The following is a 14,740-nucleotide window of genomic DNA, read 5'->3' as shown; positions in this document are numbered from 1 at the left end:
TCTGATCCATTACTAAGATTGTCTGATGCATTACCAGGATTGTGTCTGATCCATGACCAGATTGTGTCTGATGCATTATCAGGATTGTGTCTGATGCATTATCGGGATTGCGTCTGACCCATTACCAGATTGTCTCTGATCCATTACCGTGTCAGGACTTTCTGTGAATCTTGGGATGAATTGCTTGGAATCGTTGTTTGAACAGATTCGCAGTGTTTGTATTCATGAAAAATGATATTGAGGACCAACCACGCGACAAGTCGTTTTATTTTTCGTGTATTCACAATTTTACATGTTCCATTGCGCGCAAGGTAGATGTAAATAGAGAAAGTGTGGAAATACATCATTTTGTTTGGGTCAAGAACTGACGATCAATCCTCAAGACCTGCGATAGGATAGGTCGTTCTCCGGGCGGACAGATCCTGTTCCGTGGCTCTCACAAGGTCACAAGCGGAAGCCGAAGCGCAGGAAGAAGAAGCAGAGCTTGGCGAGGACGACGACGGACTCGACCACCCACAGCAGGTAGAAGAGGACGTTCTGGTACAGGACCTGGAGGAAGTCGACGCGCGGGAGGCCGCCTGCCCCGAGCCTCCGCCGGCGCAGCGCCGCGGACAGCGCCCGGACGCGCAGCGTCCACCTCGGCGACTGCTGCTGCTGCTGGCTGCGCCCCCCGGTCCCGGCCACCGCCGCCACCTTCTTCCGCAGCCACTCCCGCTTCCTCCCGCCGGCCATCGGATCGGTGGCCTGTCGATCGGCTCTGGCGTCTCCGAGCTCTCTGCTAGCTCCAACCTGATCCCGTGTCGTCGCTGATATTCTTGCTAGGCTACTCTACCCCTAGCCTTTTATGTTGCAAGGCGACGCGTTCAATCCTTACTTGAAGCGCGCGTTGACGAATCGCTGCACTACCAATTTTCTTAAGTTTGGGATATGATATGCGAGGGTGGTGGTTGAGACCACGGACCAGGCGGCAAGAGGCTTGAAGATTAGCCATCCGTCGGGTCAAATTGTAGGACACGCCAGTGCCCAGGGAGCAGTGCTAACGAGCCCGGTAGTTTCCTTGGAGGATCGTGAGAGCGCTGTGCTCAGTGCTGACGACGGCGGGATCTTGGCTTATGCATCTGTTCTTATGCAATAGCAATGGTAGTGGAGTGGTTAAGACTTGCGTGCGTGGCGCCGTGGTATGTTGATAGCGGCCCAACCACTAACGCCCGCCTAACGCCTGCATGTGCCCTGACGGTTTGGCATGCACGGACTGCTTGGTTCGGTACCGGTTCCTCGTACGGCCGTCGAGGGACGGCCTGCCGGCGCGGCGGGGAGCTGGCTCAGAGAGCCAGATGGGCCGGTAGAATCCTTAGGTGGGTTGACCTCCTCTCTCCGTGACCGTCGGCCCACGAGGTTGGCCATGAGTTTTCAGGTCGCAATTGAAAGAATCAGAAAATGCTTGTGTATTATAGGACTTTTCTGCCCTGTTCTGTGCGGCCTGGGCGGCTGCGCCGGCGTACCGCGTGCAGGTGCAGGCGTGCAGCCAGCCAGCCAGCTGCAGCCTGCAGGGCGCGGCCGGCGTGCTTGTTCCAACCAATGCGCTTTTTTGCTGCTTCCGGCAGAAGAGGCGAAGCGTTTAGCGTGATCAGGATCTCAGTACAATGGTTGCTGTCTGTCAGTCTATCTTTACACATCTGATTGAAAGGGGATGTTTGGATACGAGATGCTAAACTTTAGGAGTGTTATATTGTTCGGATGCTAATTAGAAAGATTAAACATGAGCTAATTATAAAACTAATTGCAGAACCCCTATACTAATTCGCGAGACGAATCTATTGAGCCTAATTAATCCATGATTAGCACATATTTACTGTAGCAGTACATTGTCAAATCATGGACTAATTAGGCTTATAGATTCGTCTCGCGAATTAGACTCCATCTGTGCAATGAGTTTTGTAAATAGTCTATGTTTAATACTCCTAATTAGTATCAAACATCTGATGTGATGGGTACGCAAACACCTGAAAAGGGCAGCAATGCTGCCAGCCTGCTCGGTATCACTGATCTGCATGACTGCATCTGCTCTTTCCGATCCTGCAGATTACTTGTACATAGCTTCTGCATCCTATGCCGCATCAACTCATGGCGATCCCCACTTCACCTTCATCCCTGAATTGAAGAAACGCCAGAACGTGCTGCAGTGCACGGTCGCGACGCGGCAGCTTGGGCTGTTGCGCGCGCAGGTTCAGCCGGCCAGCGTCAGCGTCACGACCAGGACGCACGTCGTCAGCGACAGGATCGCCGTCGTCTTCTTGCTGCCGGGCACCGTCACCGCGGCGGCGCTGATTTCGCCGCCGTAGTCCGGCGGCGACATGGACCCGTAGAGAGGAGGGGAGTTGCCGTACCCGGCAGGGGGAGAGCTCCCGTACCCGCCAGGCGGAGACCCGTACGTCGGCGTCAGCGGCGTCGAGGTGTTCAGAACCGAGGCGCCGGTGCTGTCAGAGAGTTCACCCCAAAACGAAAGAAATCAGCACGTTTATTTAAACCTTGTTTCTTGTAGTAATATTGTTTTGATCGCTCAAAAAGCTACTAAAATTTACCTCGTTGCTGGATACTGACACGTCGAAGTACCTGCGCATGCAAATATGCAATTGCAAATAAGTGAATCAAATATACATATATATATCTTCTCAGAAACTACTTTTATCTCGATGTGTTCAGGATGGAGCTTGATGGGTGGTTTACTTGGGTTGGTGCTGGTGAGGACGGCGGTGCCGCCGAAGTCGCAACTGGTCTGGACGGGGTTCTTCTGGTAGTAGCTGTTGAAGGCGTAGGAGGCGTGGTCGCGGACGGTGTCCGGATTGAAGCAGCTCCCGCCTTGCTGGATGGCGGAGCAGTCCGCGCCTCCCTGCCCGCACGCGTAGTCCAGCGCCACCTGCAGCGACGTCGAGCTCGCGCTGGGGCTCGCCACGCACCAGCTCCCGCCGCTGGCAAGCGACGGCGTCTGCGTCGCCGGCGTCGCGGTGGGCATCGCCGTGGGCGTCGTGACCGTGGGGGTCACCACCGGGACGGTGGCCAGGGGCGAGGTCACGTCGCGCTCCGGCATGTCGGCGGCGCGCCCCGGCTTGGCATGCTCTGCTGGTCTCTGCTCGCTTCCTCTCGCTGCAGCATGAACCAAACTTATCATCTTTTCAGTACCTTGTGCTTAGTTTGATCATTAGTACTGTATTCTCCTGGTGAGTAAGCAAAACAAAAAACACATATTTGTTTCGTAGTTGATCGTGATAAAGTGAGTGTTTGTCTGTTGTTGCGACTGGTGACATGACACTCTGCTCGTCAGCTGCAACAACCACGTCAGACTTGATTAAAGTGACCAAACAAGCAAAGGACAAAACTCAAGATCTCCAACCAAAAACAGCGCATCTGTATTCTCTGTAACTAACCATCTTTGCTGTTCAAATCGAAGCTAGCAGCAAGTAACATCTAACGTACCAATCAAAGAATCTGCATCGAAATGACAGAAGCTCCAATACTCACCATGGCAGAAGAGGAGGACGGCGAGAAGAGACGCCAACCAATGGCCTTGCCTCAGACCTTCCATGACCCTTGCTCCCCCGAGCTCGCTCAGAGCCCGACCACTCCGATCAAAGCTTGCTCAGCTCTGAGCTCTGCCTCGCAACGAGGTAGCAGCAGCAGCAGCAGCAGCAGTCGGCAGGAGTGGTGTGCTGATCCAGGAGCAAGTCCAAAGTGAGCTAGCCAGCTGCTTCTGCTGCTATCACTCTTGAACTCACTGCATCCGCAGCTGCTGGTGTGCAGACGCATATGCTTTTCTAGTTTCTGAAATTCGCAAGGCCGGGTCGGGGAATAAGAGGAAACTTGGGCGGGGAGACTGCTTGGCCAGGGGCTTTAATCTTCAGTACTGTGCAATAGATAGCGAAAGGGGTGGGAAAGTAAGAAAAGGTTGGATGAGTTGGGGTGAACGAAAGAAAGAGGAGACATTCTTGATGCTATCTGGTGGGGTATGCTAGTAGAGCGCCTTCATGATGGCTTGCTAGCCGCCATGATGAGCCGTGGATTTCCGTTTGGTGCAGCCCGGGCACCACCCGGGATTGGATATCTTATACTAGATTGGAGCGAATTTCTTCCAGATTCGTATGGGAATGCGATTCCTTCTTTCCCTGCCACAGCAAGTGCTGGTTTAAATCATTTACGTATCTGAATCACTACGTACACTCTATACCCCCTTCTTCTCAGGTCATTGTTCACTCAGAAGTGCTTCAAAATTCCGCATGCTACCATACAGATGTCAAGCTCATCATCGTTTCATGATGGCATGCACGTTGCCAGTAGCGATCGCTTTTACCTGTCGACCGGGATGGTTTTGATCAAGCTCGCGATAGGCTTGGTAAAGACTAAAGAGAAGAAGGAGACCAACTTTTCATCTGATCCCGTCACGCCTGCGTCTCCTTTTAATTTCGACTGCGCAAAGCCCACGGGACTAGCCGATAGATCAGTGATCACCCCGAACGTACAAAAAGACGCATCGGAAGGGAAAGCGCCTGACCTGGAGCAAGGTGATGACTCCATCCATGTCTCCACTCCACGCTTTACAAGTTTACATCTCCTTTCGCGCTTCTTGAGCAGCTGCGCGGATCGGCCATAGAAAAAGCTCAGAGATTTGCCTTTTGTCCCTCGAGCCATATAGGCCCAGGGCTAGCCGGCGCCGCCTAGGAGTAGTAGAACAAGAACGTGGTCGCCACTCGCCACCCTGAGCATCCGATGAACAGTTGAGTCATTTTGTAAAAAGAAAAAAAGTTAAGAGTCAGACGAACTAGTAGTGCCACGAGTAGATGCAAAGCTGCACTAGCAGGCTGGTGTAAAGCCAAGGAATCTGTTGCCAGTGGCCGCTCTACTAGAATGTTTCCATGGAATGGAATTTCCCTCTCTGGTGTGGAGACTTCATATTGAAACAGGAAACTACCAGGAATCAAACCTTTTCCTTTTTAAAGGATGGTGTTCCGGCTTGGAACATTGCAGCGTGTACTGCGTTCTGATTGAGGCCTCCTTTGACACGGCTCATCCCAAAACGAATTCACCGGTGAAGCCAAAGCCGGTGAGCCAAAAAAACTGGCTTCACCTGGCTTTAGTTCCGCAAAACGACTTCATGCTACAGTATCTCGATTTGCGTGAAATAAGATGAAACCAAAGTCGAAATAAGCCGTGCCAAAGAGGATCTAAATTTGTCAAGAAGCAGCAAGAAGCAAGCGTATAATCATGGCGTCGTCAGTGGGCGCCTTTGGCCGTGGCAGTCATAGTCGTAGCTTGACAACACTAGTGACAAGACTAGCAACTTGTTTGCGAATTTTTAAAGCTGTCGGAAGGAAGGTTTGAAAATTTTTCATCCACATCTAGGGGCAGGCAAAGAAAGCCGCTGCCGCCGCATCCTCCTCCCCTTTATTCTAGTGTCGTTTGCTTGGGGTAGTCTAGAGCCCCCTGCCGTGCTCGGGATTGCTGCTAACACACTATGGATGGCGCGATGATTGCTTGGGGTAATGGCGATGGCCCGCGGCTTAGACCAATCATCAAGACCAAATCAAAAGCTGACTGCTGCTAATGAGCAGATTTGAGCAGAGCTGGGCCAGATGTGAAAAACCAACAGAAAGGCGAACACGATGATTGTTGGGCTCCACCCCGGTGCGTTTAATTTCTCCTTGGCCCAATACTAGTTGGGCCACGGTCTACGGCGCATAGGCTGGCTTGACCTCCTCCTTAAAGTTTCCACGTGGCTACATTTCGGCCCAAAACCCATAGTGGCACAGTAGATGTCCATCTGGAAACCTCCTGATTCTGAAGATCAAGGCAGTTCACATCGACCCTAGTACCCAACTGATTCAGGAAAGAGGAAACTGAAGCCAAATTCCATCACTTTCCATGAGACCAAAGCAGCTCATCGATCAGGTCATCCAAGCTGATAAGAAACTAACGCCAATTTTACTATTACGAATTGGAGGCTCCTCTGAGACCTCCAGGTGAAGCCATCTAGGATCCTAGATGGACAGTCTAATTGGAGGCTCCTTTGAGACCTCCAGGTGAAGCCACCTAGGATCCTAGGTGGATAGTCTAAAAAATGAGAGAAATTCTAAAAATTCTAAAAAAAAACATATGGCCAGATTCAAATCATTATAACCATTAATCTATTATGTTTTCTAAAAAATTACCCACCTATGCCATTATGAAAATAGCCTAAAGTAACACCCTAAATCTATATCTAAATTACCCACTTATACCATTATAAAAAATAATTTCAAATAACTCCCTAAATTTGAAACTAAATTACCCACCACTAATACTTGAAAATAACTTAAAGTAACTCCTTAAATTTATATCTATATAACCTACATATGTTATTATTAAAAGTAACATGAGGTAACCCTAAATTTTAAACCAAATCACCTTAATTAAAAATATACACCAATATATGATTCTAAATCATCTATTTCTTACCCTATTGGTATATGATACAATAATTAAGGTATATACATGATGTGTGCCATCATTATTTATAATGATATAGAAGAAGTAATGAGAATATAAATTTTTATGTTAAAATTATAGCTCAAATGTAGGATCCATTAAACAAATTCAAGCGCATAGTTGTGATGTAAAGTGAAAAGTTAAATATTATAAATGTAGATGAAAATATTATAGAGTAATTACTAACTAAAATCTCTCACAATCGGATGAAAATAATAAGTATATATTCATATAAGTATAGTGTTCAAATATTTAACAAATGCGAGGCAGCTTAAGGTAATAATTTTATAGCAATGTGGCCTCATTTTTTTTCATTGGGGACTCCGCATTAGTTCTCATGAGACACACCGTTAAAAAAACACAAATCCTAAAAATTCTCACAAAAAATAGAAAAAACAAACATCAAATAGCCATTGGTCTATTATATTTTCTACAAAGATACCCACCACTATCTTTACACAAGTATTCTAAAATAAATCCTAAACCTATATCTAAATTACCAAGTTATGCCATTATAAAAAATAGCACTAATACTTAAAAAATAATTTAAACTAATCCCTTAAAGTTGCATCTATATTACCTACATATCACGTTTACTAAAAATGTACACCAATATATGATTCTAAATTGTCTGTTTCTTACACTATTGGTATATGATATAATAATTAAGGTATATATGCATGATGTGTGTCACCATTTATAAAGATAAAGAGGAATTGATGAGAATATAGTTTTCTTTGTTAAAATTATAACTCAAACTTATGGTCTATTAAACAAATTCAAGTGCATAGCTATAAATCAAAGTGAAAAGTTAAAGATTCTAAATGCGGATGAAGAGTTATTGAGCAATTTTAAGGTAATAGTTTGCAGCAATTTAGTCTTATTTTTTTCTATTGGAGACTCCGCATTAGATCTGACGAGACACGCTAGAAAAAAAGTCAAATCCTAGAAATGCTCACAAAAATCAGAAACATCAAACATTAATCATGTAAACTATAATCACCATAGTCATTGGTCTATTATGTTTTTTTAAAAAGTTGCCCACCACTATCATTATGAAAATATTATAAAATAAACTCTAAACCTATATCTAAATTATCGAGTTTTACAATTATAAAAAATAAAAAATAATCTAAAGTAACGTCATGACCTTCATCCAATTTACTCATGCATATCATTATAAAAGCATGACTTAAAATAATATTTTACGTATGTTGTTATTAAAAATAAACCTAAAGTAAATACTAAATTTTAATCTAAATATCTTCATGTGCATCTAACAGAAATGTCCAAAAGTAAACTAATGTATGATTCTAAATTACCTATTTATGTTGTTGTTAATATAGAAATATGATAGTACTAAGTCAAGGTATATACGCATGATAAGTGTCACCATGTAGACCACCTATACATGCATGTCAGGAAGTGATGAAACATATTAATTTTTATGCTAAACATAATGTATGGAGGTGCGATACAAAATGAAAAAGTGTGAATGTGGATGAAAAAATGTATAGAGTCACAACTAATTAAAAACCAATCACAACTGGACAAAAATAAGTACACATCTATATGAGTATTATATTGAAGTTTTGAAAAAAATGAGAGAGTAGTAGGTAAATAATTTTGATTATTAGATAAGATTTTAATTTTTAAATAATTTTTAAATACAATAAATTTTAAAATATTAACTCATGTGGGAGCATGGGTTGATGAACTAGTATATATACTAATTCTTTTTGCGTCATCCACGAGAGCCACGCCGTCCGGTTCCAGGACAGGACTGCGGAACAAGTTGGGGGCGAACCTGACAGCAACTGTTGGAGCTGATGTGCCCAAGCCAAGCCACTTGTTCAAGTGATTGGCACGATGCCCATACCGAGACCGAGTTCTCAGTTACAAATCCGCGGGAATGCGGCTGCGAAACCAAAGCAATGCAGAATAGCAGGAGTAACTCGCAGGGACGGTGTGTTCGATAAAAAAACTCGCAGGCAGGTAAACTCAAAACCGTCCCTCGGCAGCCACAGCCGGAGTTTAGTCACCCAGCCTCAATTCTCTCGACGTCTGGTCCTGCCGAGCTGAAAGCCTGGCGCGTCACCGGCGACCGCGACAGGAGTTCGGCATCGGCCAGACGGCCACCACTTGCTCGTGCATTATCCAGTTCAGACCAGTAGTTGCAAGTGTGCAACCAATGGCCATCCCCGCTTCGGGGAGAAAAAGGATAACGCTTTTTTGACTCTCAAGTAGAACGGGTGTGAATGGCCACTGTTCTTCGTGCCGGCCCTACCGCCAATCAGTTCAAAAAAACTTCAACAGTTCAACCCAGCATCTGTCAGCTTCAGTAAGGCTGAAACCTGAAGCCAACAATTCATTCAGCCTCCGCTCGGCCAATGATGCCACCAACTTAATCCTGTTGAGAGTAAGAGAGTTGAGATCCGTGTAGTTTTCTTCGGAAGAAAAAGAAAAGGAAACAGAAATACAAGCCCATACAACGAACTAGAAGCAAAAGACCGGGCTTTGTCTACATTCAAAGCATTTTTTAGTTTGGAAGAAAAAACAATATTGTTTCATAGAATGATTTGATATTTTCTTAATAAAAGAGCTATGAGGCGATCCGATACAATAAATCTTGTAGTTTATCAAAACGCGACACGTTAAACTCCTGGTTCTTGGCAACTACTGACGACCCCTGAATATACACAGCATCTGCAACGCAGTTAGGCAGTTGGTTTAGTTTAAGCAGCAGGTGATGTTGGTTCCCAGGACAAGACTCCGGAGTTGGCCATCACATGACAGGCACCAATTGGGGGCTTATCCAGCCTCAAGGACCCCTCCAACTCCAGCATCAACGCACACAGCCACTTGTTCAGCCGCTGATTGACGGCGTACTTGACACTCGGGACCCCCTACTACATGTGCTGCGGTGACAAACTCACTGCAAGCTCGGGGGACATGATTGTTTGCTGAAAGCCTGAAGCATCCTGAGCCAAGAACTTCTTTTTGCTCGGCAGCCAGGGCAACACTGAGTGACCGGGGTTGAAAAAGTGCACACGGCAGTTTTTACGCGGCTCAGAGCAGCTTACGAGCAGTTTTCAGAGGCTTCGCGTCCGGAGTCTGAGAAATTCTACGATCTACTGATCAGATAACGGTGACACTCGGCATTATTGGATAGAAGGAACAGGGACCTGAGTTTGACAAGGGGGGACTGGACTGGAGTGGCGCGCTTTTCCTTCTTCAGTTCAACATCCTCCTCCTCGCTCTCCCGGTGTTTCGATCCGAAATTCAAAGCCATCCTATTCATAGTTCCTAGCAGACGACTTCCTTGTTTTGGATTATTGTATGTTTGGTTGAATCTTCTCTGCATCTCTCACGAATAATGTATTGTATTTTGCTCCAATTGTGTCCTGCTGTGTGCTTGTATTATTGCTGTTGTTTAGCCTCGTCAAGATGGCGTGCGTATGGCATGGAACCATGGATCCATTGACCACATGTATCTATTCCTTTTGAATGGAGTAAGCTGAAGGGTACAAGAAACGCAAGTTGCCGTATAAGGAACTGATAAAAAAGGGTAGCAAACGAGCAAGAACAGCTCATATGAGCTGAGTACAAACTGCAAATTGCATGCTCTCATGGTCTCATGCACACCATTCTCCTCTAGTCCTCTTCCCTTGAAAATGGCAAAAGCTTTGCCAATGGCTCAGGAGAAAAAATGTACAGCCATGGCATAAGCAGTTACAACTTACAAAGGCAACGATGATAACTAACAAAAAGAAAAAAAAATAAACAGGGAAAACAACGGCAAGGGTTATCCGATGCAACTGCTTTGGTCCCGGTTTTCAGAGAGTTGACATCGAGGGCCGCAAAATTGCATGTTCTTCAGATTACGACGCACATCGACATTCGTACAAAGAAAAAAGGGCGCATATGTGATGTCGAAGGAAGGAGCGATAAGGTCAGCATTGGTTTCTGAAGAAAAGAAACGGAGCAGAATCCATTGGCAGTCGCGTCGCGTTCATGTATGAATTTTCCAGCGGGATGAACAGGAACCCCTTTTGGGGCCACACTACGCTACCATCCAACTCCCTAGCTAGTTTATTGTACAAGATGTTCTCTTGCTTCATCTCGGCATTTATCTGTCAATAATGCGGCTTTATCTTTGCACTGAACAGTGGTTGGCGTCAATAATGTACTCTCCTGTATTATATATTTCTTGCTGTTCCTTTCTGATCCAGAATTCCACATGGCTTCTGACTTGGATCCATTCGGTGATCGGAATTAATCGAACGCGGTGTGCCGATGGCACAAGAAATGCCGCAAGTTGCTCTAAAGAAATCGAGGAAAATGAGGTAGTGAGAGCAACAGATACACGAGTAGCTCGCTTTTCAGAGCAGGCTGTGACCTGCTCGCTCTCTCGATACACATCCGCAATTCACAGCACTCTTTTTCCTCACGGATCGGCGGAAACTAATCTGTCGCGGGCATTATAGTTGAAATTCCAGAGCATAGTCTCAGTTCATTTTGCTTGCAAAGACTGCAGACCGTGTAACCGAAGTTTGTCAAACTATGTCTATGCTTGCTCGCAGAAGTTGTCGGCATCATGTTTGGTCTTTGGGGACTTGATTTTGTTGGTGTTTTTATGGAACATTCATCTGCGACCACAGGATGAACGAGACAACGGTGGGATCACACCTGAAGTGACTCCAACCTCACGCAGGCCTTCCATCTCTTTCTCCACTGCTACCCTTGGAAAATATCATTCCGATCATGGCCTCCAAACCACGAACCATGCATCATCCGCAAACATCAGCTGATCAGCGACAGTGATCGATAGAACGGGTCACCAGCATCAGGGGCCCAGCGTTTTGTTTGGTCACAAAATAAGGTGCCCTAGAACCTTCCTCGTATCATTATCAACCACCACGATCACCCACGTCTACAGACAAAAAATCTGTTCCTCACATCACATTGGTACGATCATAATCACACTACAGGATCATTACAAGCCATCTACAATGCGTAAGAAACTACGGTGACTGCGACCACTCACTCACCTCCGGCCACGATTAGGGCCGCGGGCATGGCCCACACCCCGCGCTTAACCGATGCTAATGGCGGGTTTAATATACAACGGACGCCGGCGCACGGAGGTGGTTCCTCTGCAGTACTATTGTCTGCAGTTGGGTCACTGACATGTGGGACCGGACCCACACGTTAGTGACTCAAGAGCAACTCCAACTACTGGCGCACATGGGCGTGTACAATACCGGAACTGCCCTTGCTTCCCGAGCCTCACGTTGCCACGCTGGACCCACGGGTGGCGTCGGACGTGGAGGCGGCCAGAGGGGTGGTGGCGGGGTCCTGCTGGCCGGTCGATGACGACGTCGTCGCCGTGCGGTAGGCCGCGCAGGCGTGGCGCGCCGGCGCGCCGAGCGCCGCGTCCACGGCGACGTCGCTCCATCGGTCCCTCATCGCCCGGTTCAGCCGGGCGACGAAGCCCTCGCGCTGGCCCTCGAGGTGCCTCAGGAACCGTGCCGACATGCACCGGTGCTCCCCGTCTTCCTCCTCTGACGACGACAGAGGCGCCGACGCCGCTACCTCGGCGGCGGAGACGAGGTACTCCACCATGGCCTCGGTCACGCGCGCGGGCGCGGCGCCGCGGCCGTCCCACAGCCACATGCGCGCGACTGCGCGGCGCACCGCGGCGGCCACGGCGTCGGCGGCGTCCGCGCCGGTGCCGGTGCCGGACACGAGCGCGGGGCTCAGGGAGACGACGTACTCGCCGGGCGCCGCGGCGGCGTCCACCGTGGCGCCCGCGGTGAGGTTGTGCCCGGCCATCTTGACGGTGACGCGCCGGACCTCCTTGCGCGGGAACGACGCGTCCGGGAAGAGCGCGCGCTCCACGCCGCGGCTGGCGTGGAGCAGGATGCGCTCGGCGCGGCCGTTGGACACGAAGAAGAGGTCGAACCGGCGGCCGTCGGCGCCGGCGCCAGCGCCGCCCGCGCTCACGACGTCGATGCCGAAGCCCCTGGCGGCCTCGTGCTGCGCGAACAGGGACGCGCACGCCACTGCGATTACGGCCACGACGCGGAAGACGATGCTTTGCGTGGAAGGTGGTGTGGAGGAGGGCGCCGCCGGAGGGGCCGGGGCAGCGTCGACGGTGATGTCGTCGATGTCGACGGAGGACGAGGAGGTGGCGGCGGCGGTGGAAACGGGGAGGAGGAGAGGAGCCTCCATTGTGGTGGAGCACGGGTAGAGGTAGGCCGAGGCTTTCCTTGCCAGTGCTTGGTAAGCAAGGGAGGCGACGGCCGAAGTGAGCTTGGAACTGGCTGGCCGGGGCTGGTTGCCACGATTATGCGAGCGGCGCGGGTTATTTAATGGCAAATGTTTTGGCGCCCGAATGATTGGGTCAGTGTTGGGTGCGTTGCCCGTCCGGTGTCAGCCTGACAGATTTTTCTGGGACGCGCCCAACAGTCCGTGCTGAAACCAGGCAAAGGGCGGACAGGGGCAATGGTCCTGCGCATATCTGATTCAGGCGATTCCTGCCTTTCAGTTCTACTCCCTCCGATTGATGCAACTCTAGCATTTGAAATTTATCCTAAAAGGATGCAACTCCAACCAAATGTGAGACCCACCGATGCATGGATGTATTAAAAAAAATCAATAGCGGTGGGGTGCCTATAGCAAGTTCAGCTGTGGTGCCACGTACGCTGGTCCGTGGACCACCGAGATAGTTCCAGACTTCCAGCATGCAAAAATAAAATAAAATAAAAAATCAACCTGGCTTTCTTTTTTCTGTCGCCGCACAAGACCGAACGGTCCCAAGCTTATCGATCTTTCCAATCCACCGCAACACTCATTTATCTTTCCCATCTAATTTTCCGTTCTTCCCAATCCAGAACTCCTTCCCGTCGATCCAGCCCTGTGCCCTATGGCTGCAGGCACCCGCGACAGGCTCCGTGGAGGAGGGAATGCGGGTGGCCCTTTCCGCGTGCAGATCCGTGGAGGCAGGAAGCTAGGAGGTGGCGGCAACATTAAGAAGGTGGGCGACGACGGCATTACGAAGCTAGGGGCGCGTGAAGGCCGGATCGAAGGTAATGGAGATCAGATCGAAGAGGGACGAGGCTGGATCCTTGTGCGCGGCTGCCACATCGGATGCGCTGGCTTGTGCATCAACAGTCAGGGCAAGGTTTACACCCCCAACTCGGAGGATGAAGACCTAGACATGGAGATGGATGACGTGGCCGTGTTGGGGGTTGTTGCTGTGATGGTGCCCGTAGCGCGCTCTCCTACCATTGTGGCCGCCGCAGACGCGGGTCGCGCCATGGTCGTGGCCACGGACGGCGCTCCGGGCATGATGGTGGCCGCCGACAGGGCTCCGGGCATGGAGGTTGCCGCCGACAGGGCTCCAGACGTGGAGCTAGCCCCGGAGGTGCTGGCATGCCTGCAGGTGGTGCTTGTTGGCATTGATCCAATCTACCATGCCATTTTCACTAGCTTCTACAAGGTCATGGTGCCTGCTTTCTTCAAATCCAACTAGCTCTTTTGCTGTACATTGATGTGTGATGATGTGGTGCTTTTCTAGGATGATGTAGTGCTTTTGTGGGATGGTATAATGCTTCTGTTGGGTGAGGAAATGCTTTTGTCTGATCTTGTAGCTTGTGTGGGATGATGTATAGCTTCTGTGGGATGATGTATAGCTTATATGGGATGTTGTAGTGTTTCTGTGGGATGATGAAGTGGTAACGTGGAATGGTTAAGTGTTAATGTGAGATAATTTGATATCTAGATGATGAAGAGTATTTCAGCATCACAGTAACAATGTATTGAGCAATTACGCACACATTTAGCATCACAGTAGCATCATTATTTTATACACACATGTATAGGCTTCACACACATGTTCAGGCCTCACACACATGAGCCCAGCTATTGACTTTCCTGCTTAATTGGCAAGTCTCATCCTCTACTAGGTTAGCGGGAATGTTGTGATCTATCTTTCGTCCACATCTTCGGTTCTATAAGGACTGTTGCCTGTACCTAGTCTATACTGGCAGCCTTGATAGCGTCCTGAACTACTTTAGTATCCCAACAATGTACCTGGGCATTTGTAACTCCTTGATGTGGATTGCATATAGCTTGATTGTTGAGAGGAGCATTACCGTTGATTCCGATTATGCCATGGTCTGATTATTAATTCACATTTCCACGCACTGATGGCAATACA

The 14,740-nt window shown here is 48.5% G+C and overlaps 3 protein-coding genes across 3 annotated transcripts; all 3 read right to left on the bottom strand.

Moving 5' to 3' along the window:
* Positions 1–237: 237 nt before the first annotated feature.
* LOC140222350 (uncharacterized) lies at positions 238–1,222 on the bottom strand. Its single transcript, XM_072292663.1, has one exon. It carries the CDS (start codon positions 730–732, stop codon positions 445–447), a length of 288 nt encoding a protein of 95 aa, XP_072148764.1. The 5' UTR covers positions 733–1,222; the 3' UTR covers positions 238–444.
* A 458-nt stretch (positions 1,223–1,680) lies between these two features.
* LOC117847395 (uncharacterized) lies at positions 1,681–4,082 on the bottom strand. The gene is made up of 4 exons (XM_034728601.2): positions 3,520–4,082; positions 2,728–3,144; positions 2,583–2,613; positions 1,681–2,477 (listed from the first exon to the last, which is right to left on the bottom strand). Exons 1-4 carry the CDS (start codon positions 3,581–3,583, stop codon positions 2,228–2,230), a joined length of 762 nt encoding a protein of 253 aa, XP_034584492.1. The 5' UTR covers positions 3,584–4,082; the 3' UTR covers positions 1,681–2,227.
* Positions 4,083–11,399: 7,317 nt separating this feature from the next.
* Positions 11,400–12,880, bottom strand: LOC117847403 (uncharacterized). Its single transcript, XM_034728608.2, has one exon. It carries the CDS (start codon positions 12,748–12,750, stop codon positions 11,806–11,808), a length of 945 nt encoding a protein of 314 aa, XP_034584499.1. The 5' UTR covers positions 12,751–12,880; the 3' UTR covers positions 11,400–11,805.
* Between the last annotated feature and the right edge of the window lie 1,860 nt (positions 12,881–14,740).

This window comes from Setaria viridis, chromosome 3 (assembly GCF_005286985.2).
Source record: "Setaria viridis chromosome 3, Setaria_viridis_v4.0, whole genome shotgun sequence".
NCBI classification, from domain to species: domain Eukaryota; kingdom Viridiplantae; phylum Streptophyta; class Magnoliopsida; order Poales; family Poaceae; genus Setaria; species Setaria viridis.
Note: the sequence above shows the minus strand (reverse complement) of the source record. Positions and strands in the feature narration are given on the sequence as shown.

Bases quoted from the DNA above. Each gene is read 5' to 3' on its own strand.
- LOC140222350 (XM_072292663.1), bottom strand. From the start codon at position 732: ATGGCCGGCGGGAGGAAGCGGGAGTGGCTGCGGAAGAAGGTGGCGGCG.
- LOC117847395 (XM_034728601.2), bottom strand. From the start codon at position 3,583: ATGGAAGGTCTGAGGCAAGGCCATTGGTTGGCGTCTCTTCTCGCCGTC. The intron at 3,145-3,519 runs GTGAGTATTGGA...TTCATGCTGCAG, and splicing joins CGTCCTCCTCTTCTGCCATG to CGAGAGGAAGCGAGCAGAGA. The intron at 2,614-2,727 runs GTAAACCACCCA...TTGCATGCGCAG, and splicing joins CCTCACCAGCACCAACCCAA to GTACTTCGACGTGTCAGTAT.
- LOC117847403 (XM_034728608.2), bottom strand. From the start codon at position 12,750: ATGGAGGCTCCTCTCCTCCTCCCCGTTTCCACCGCCGCCGCCACCTCC.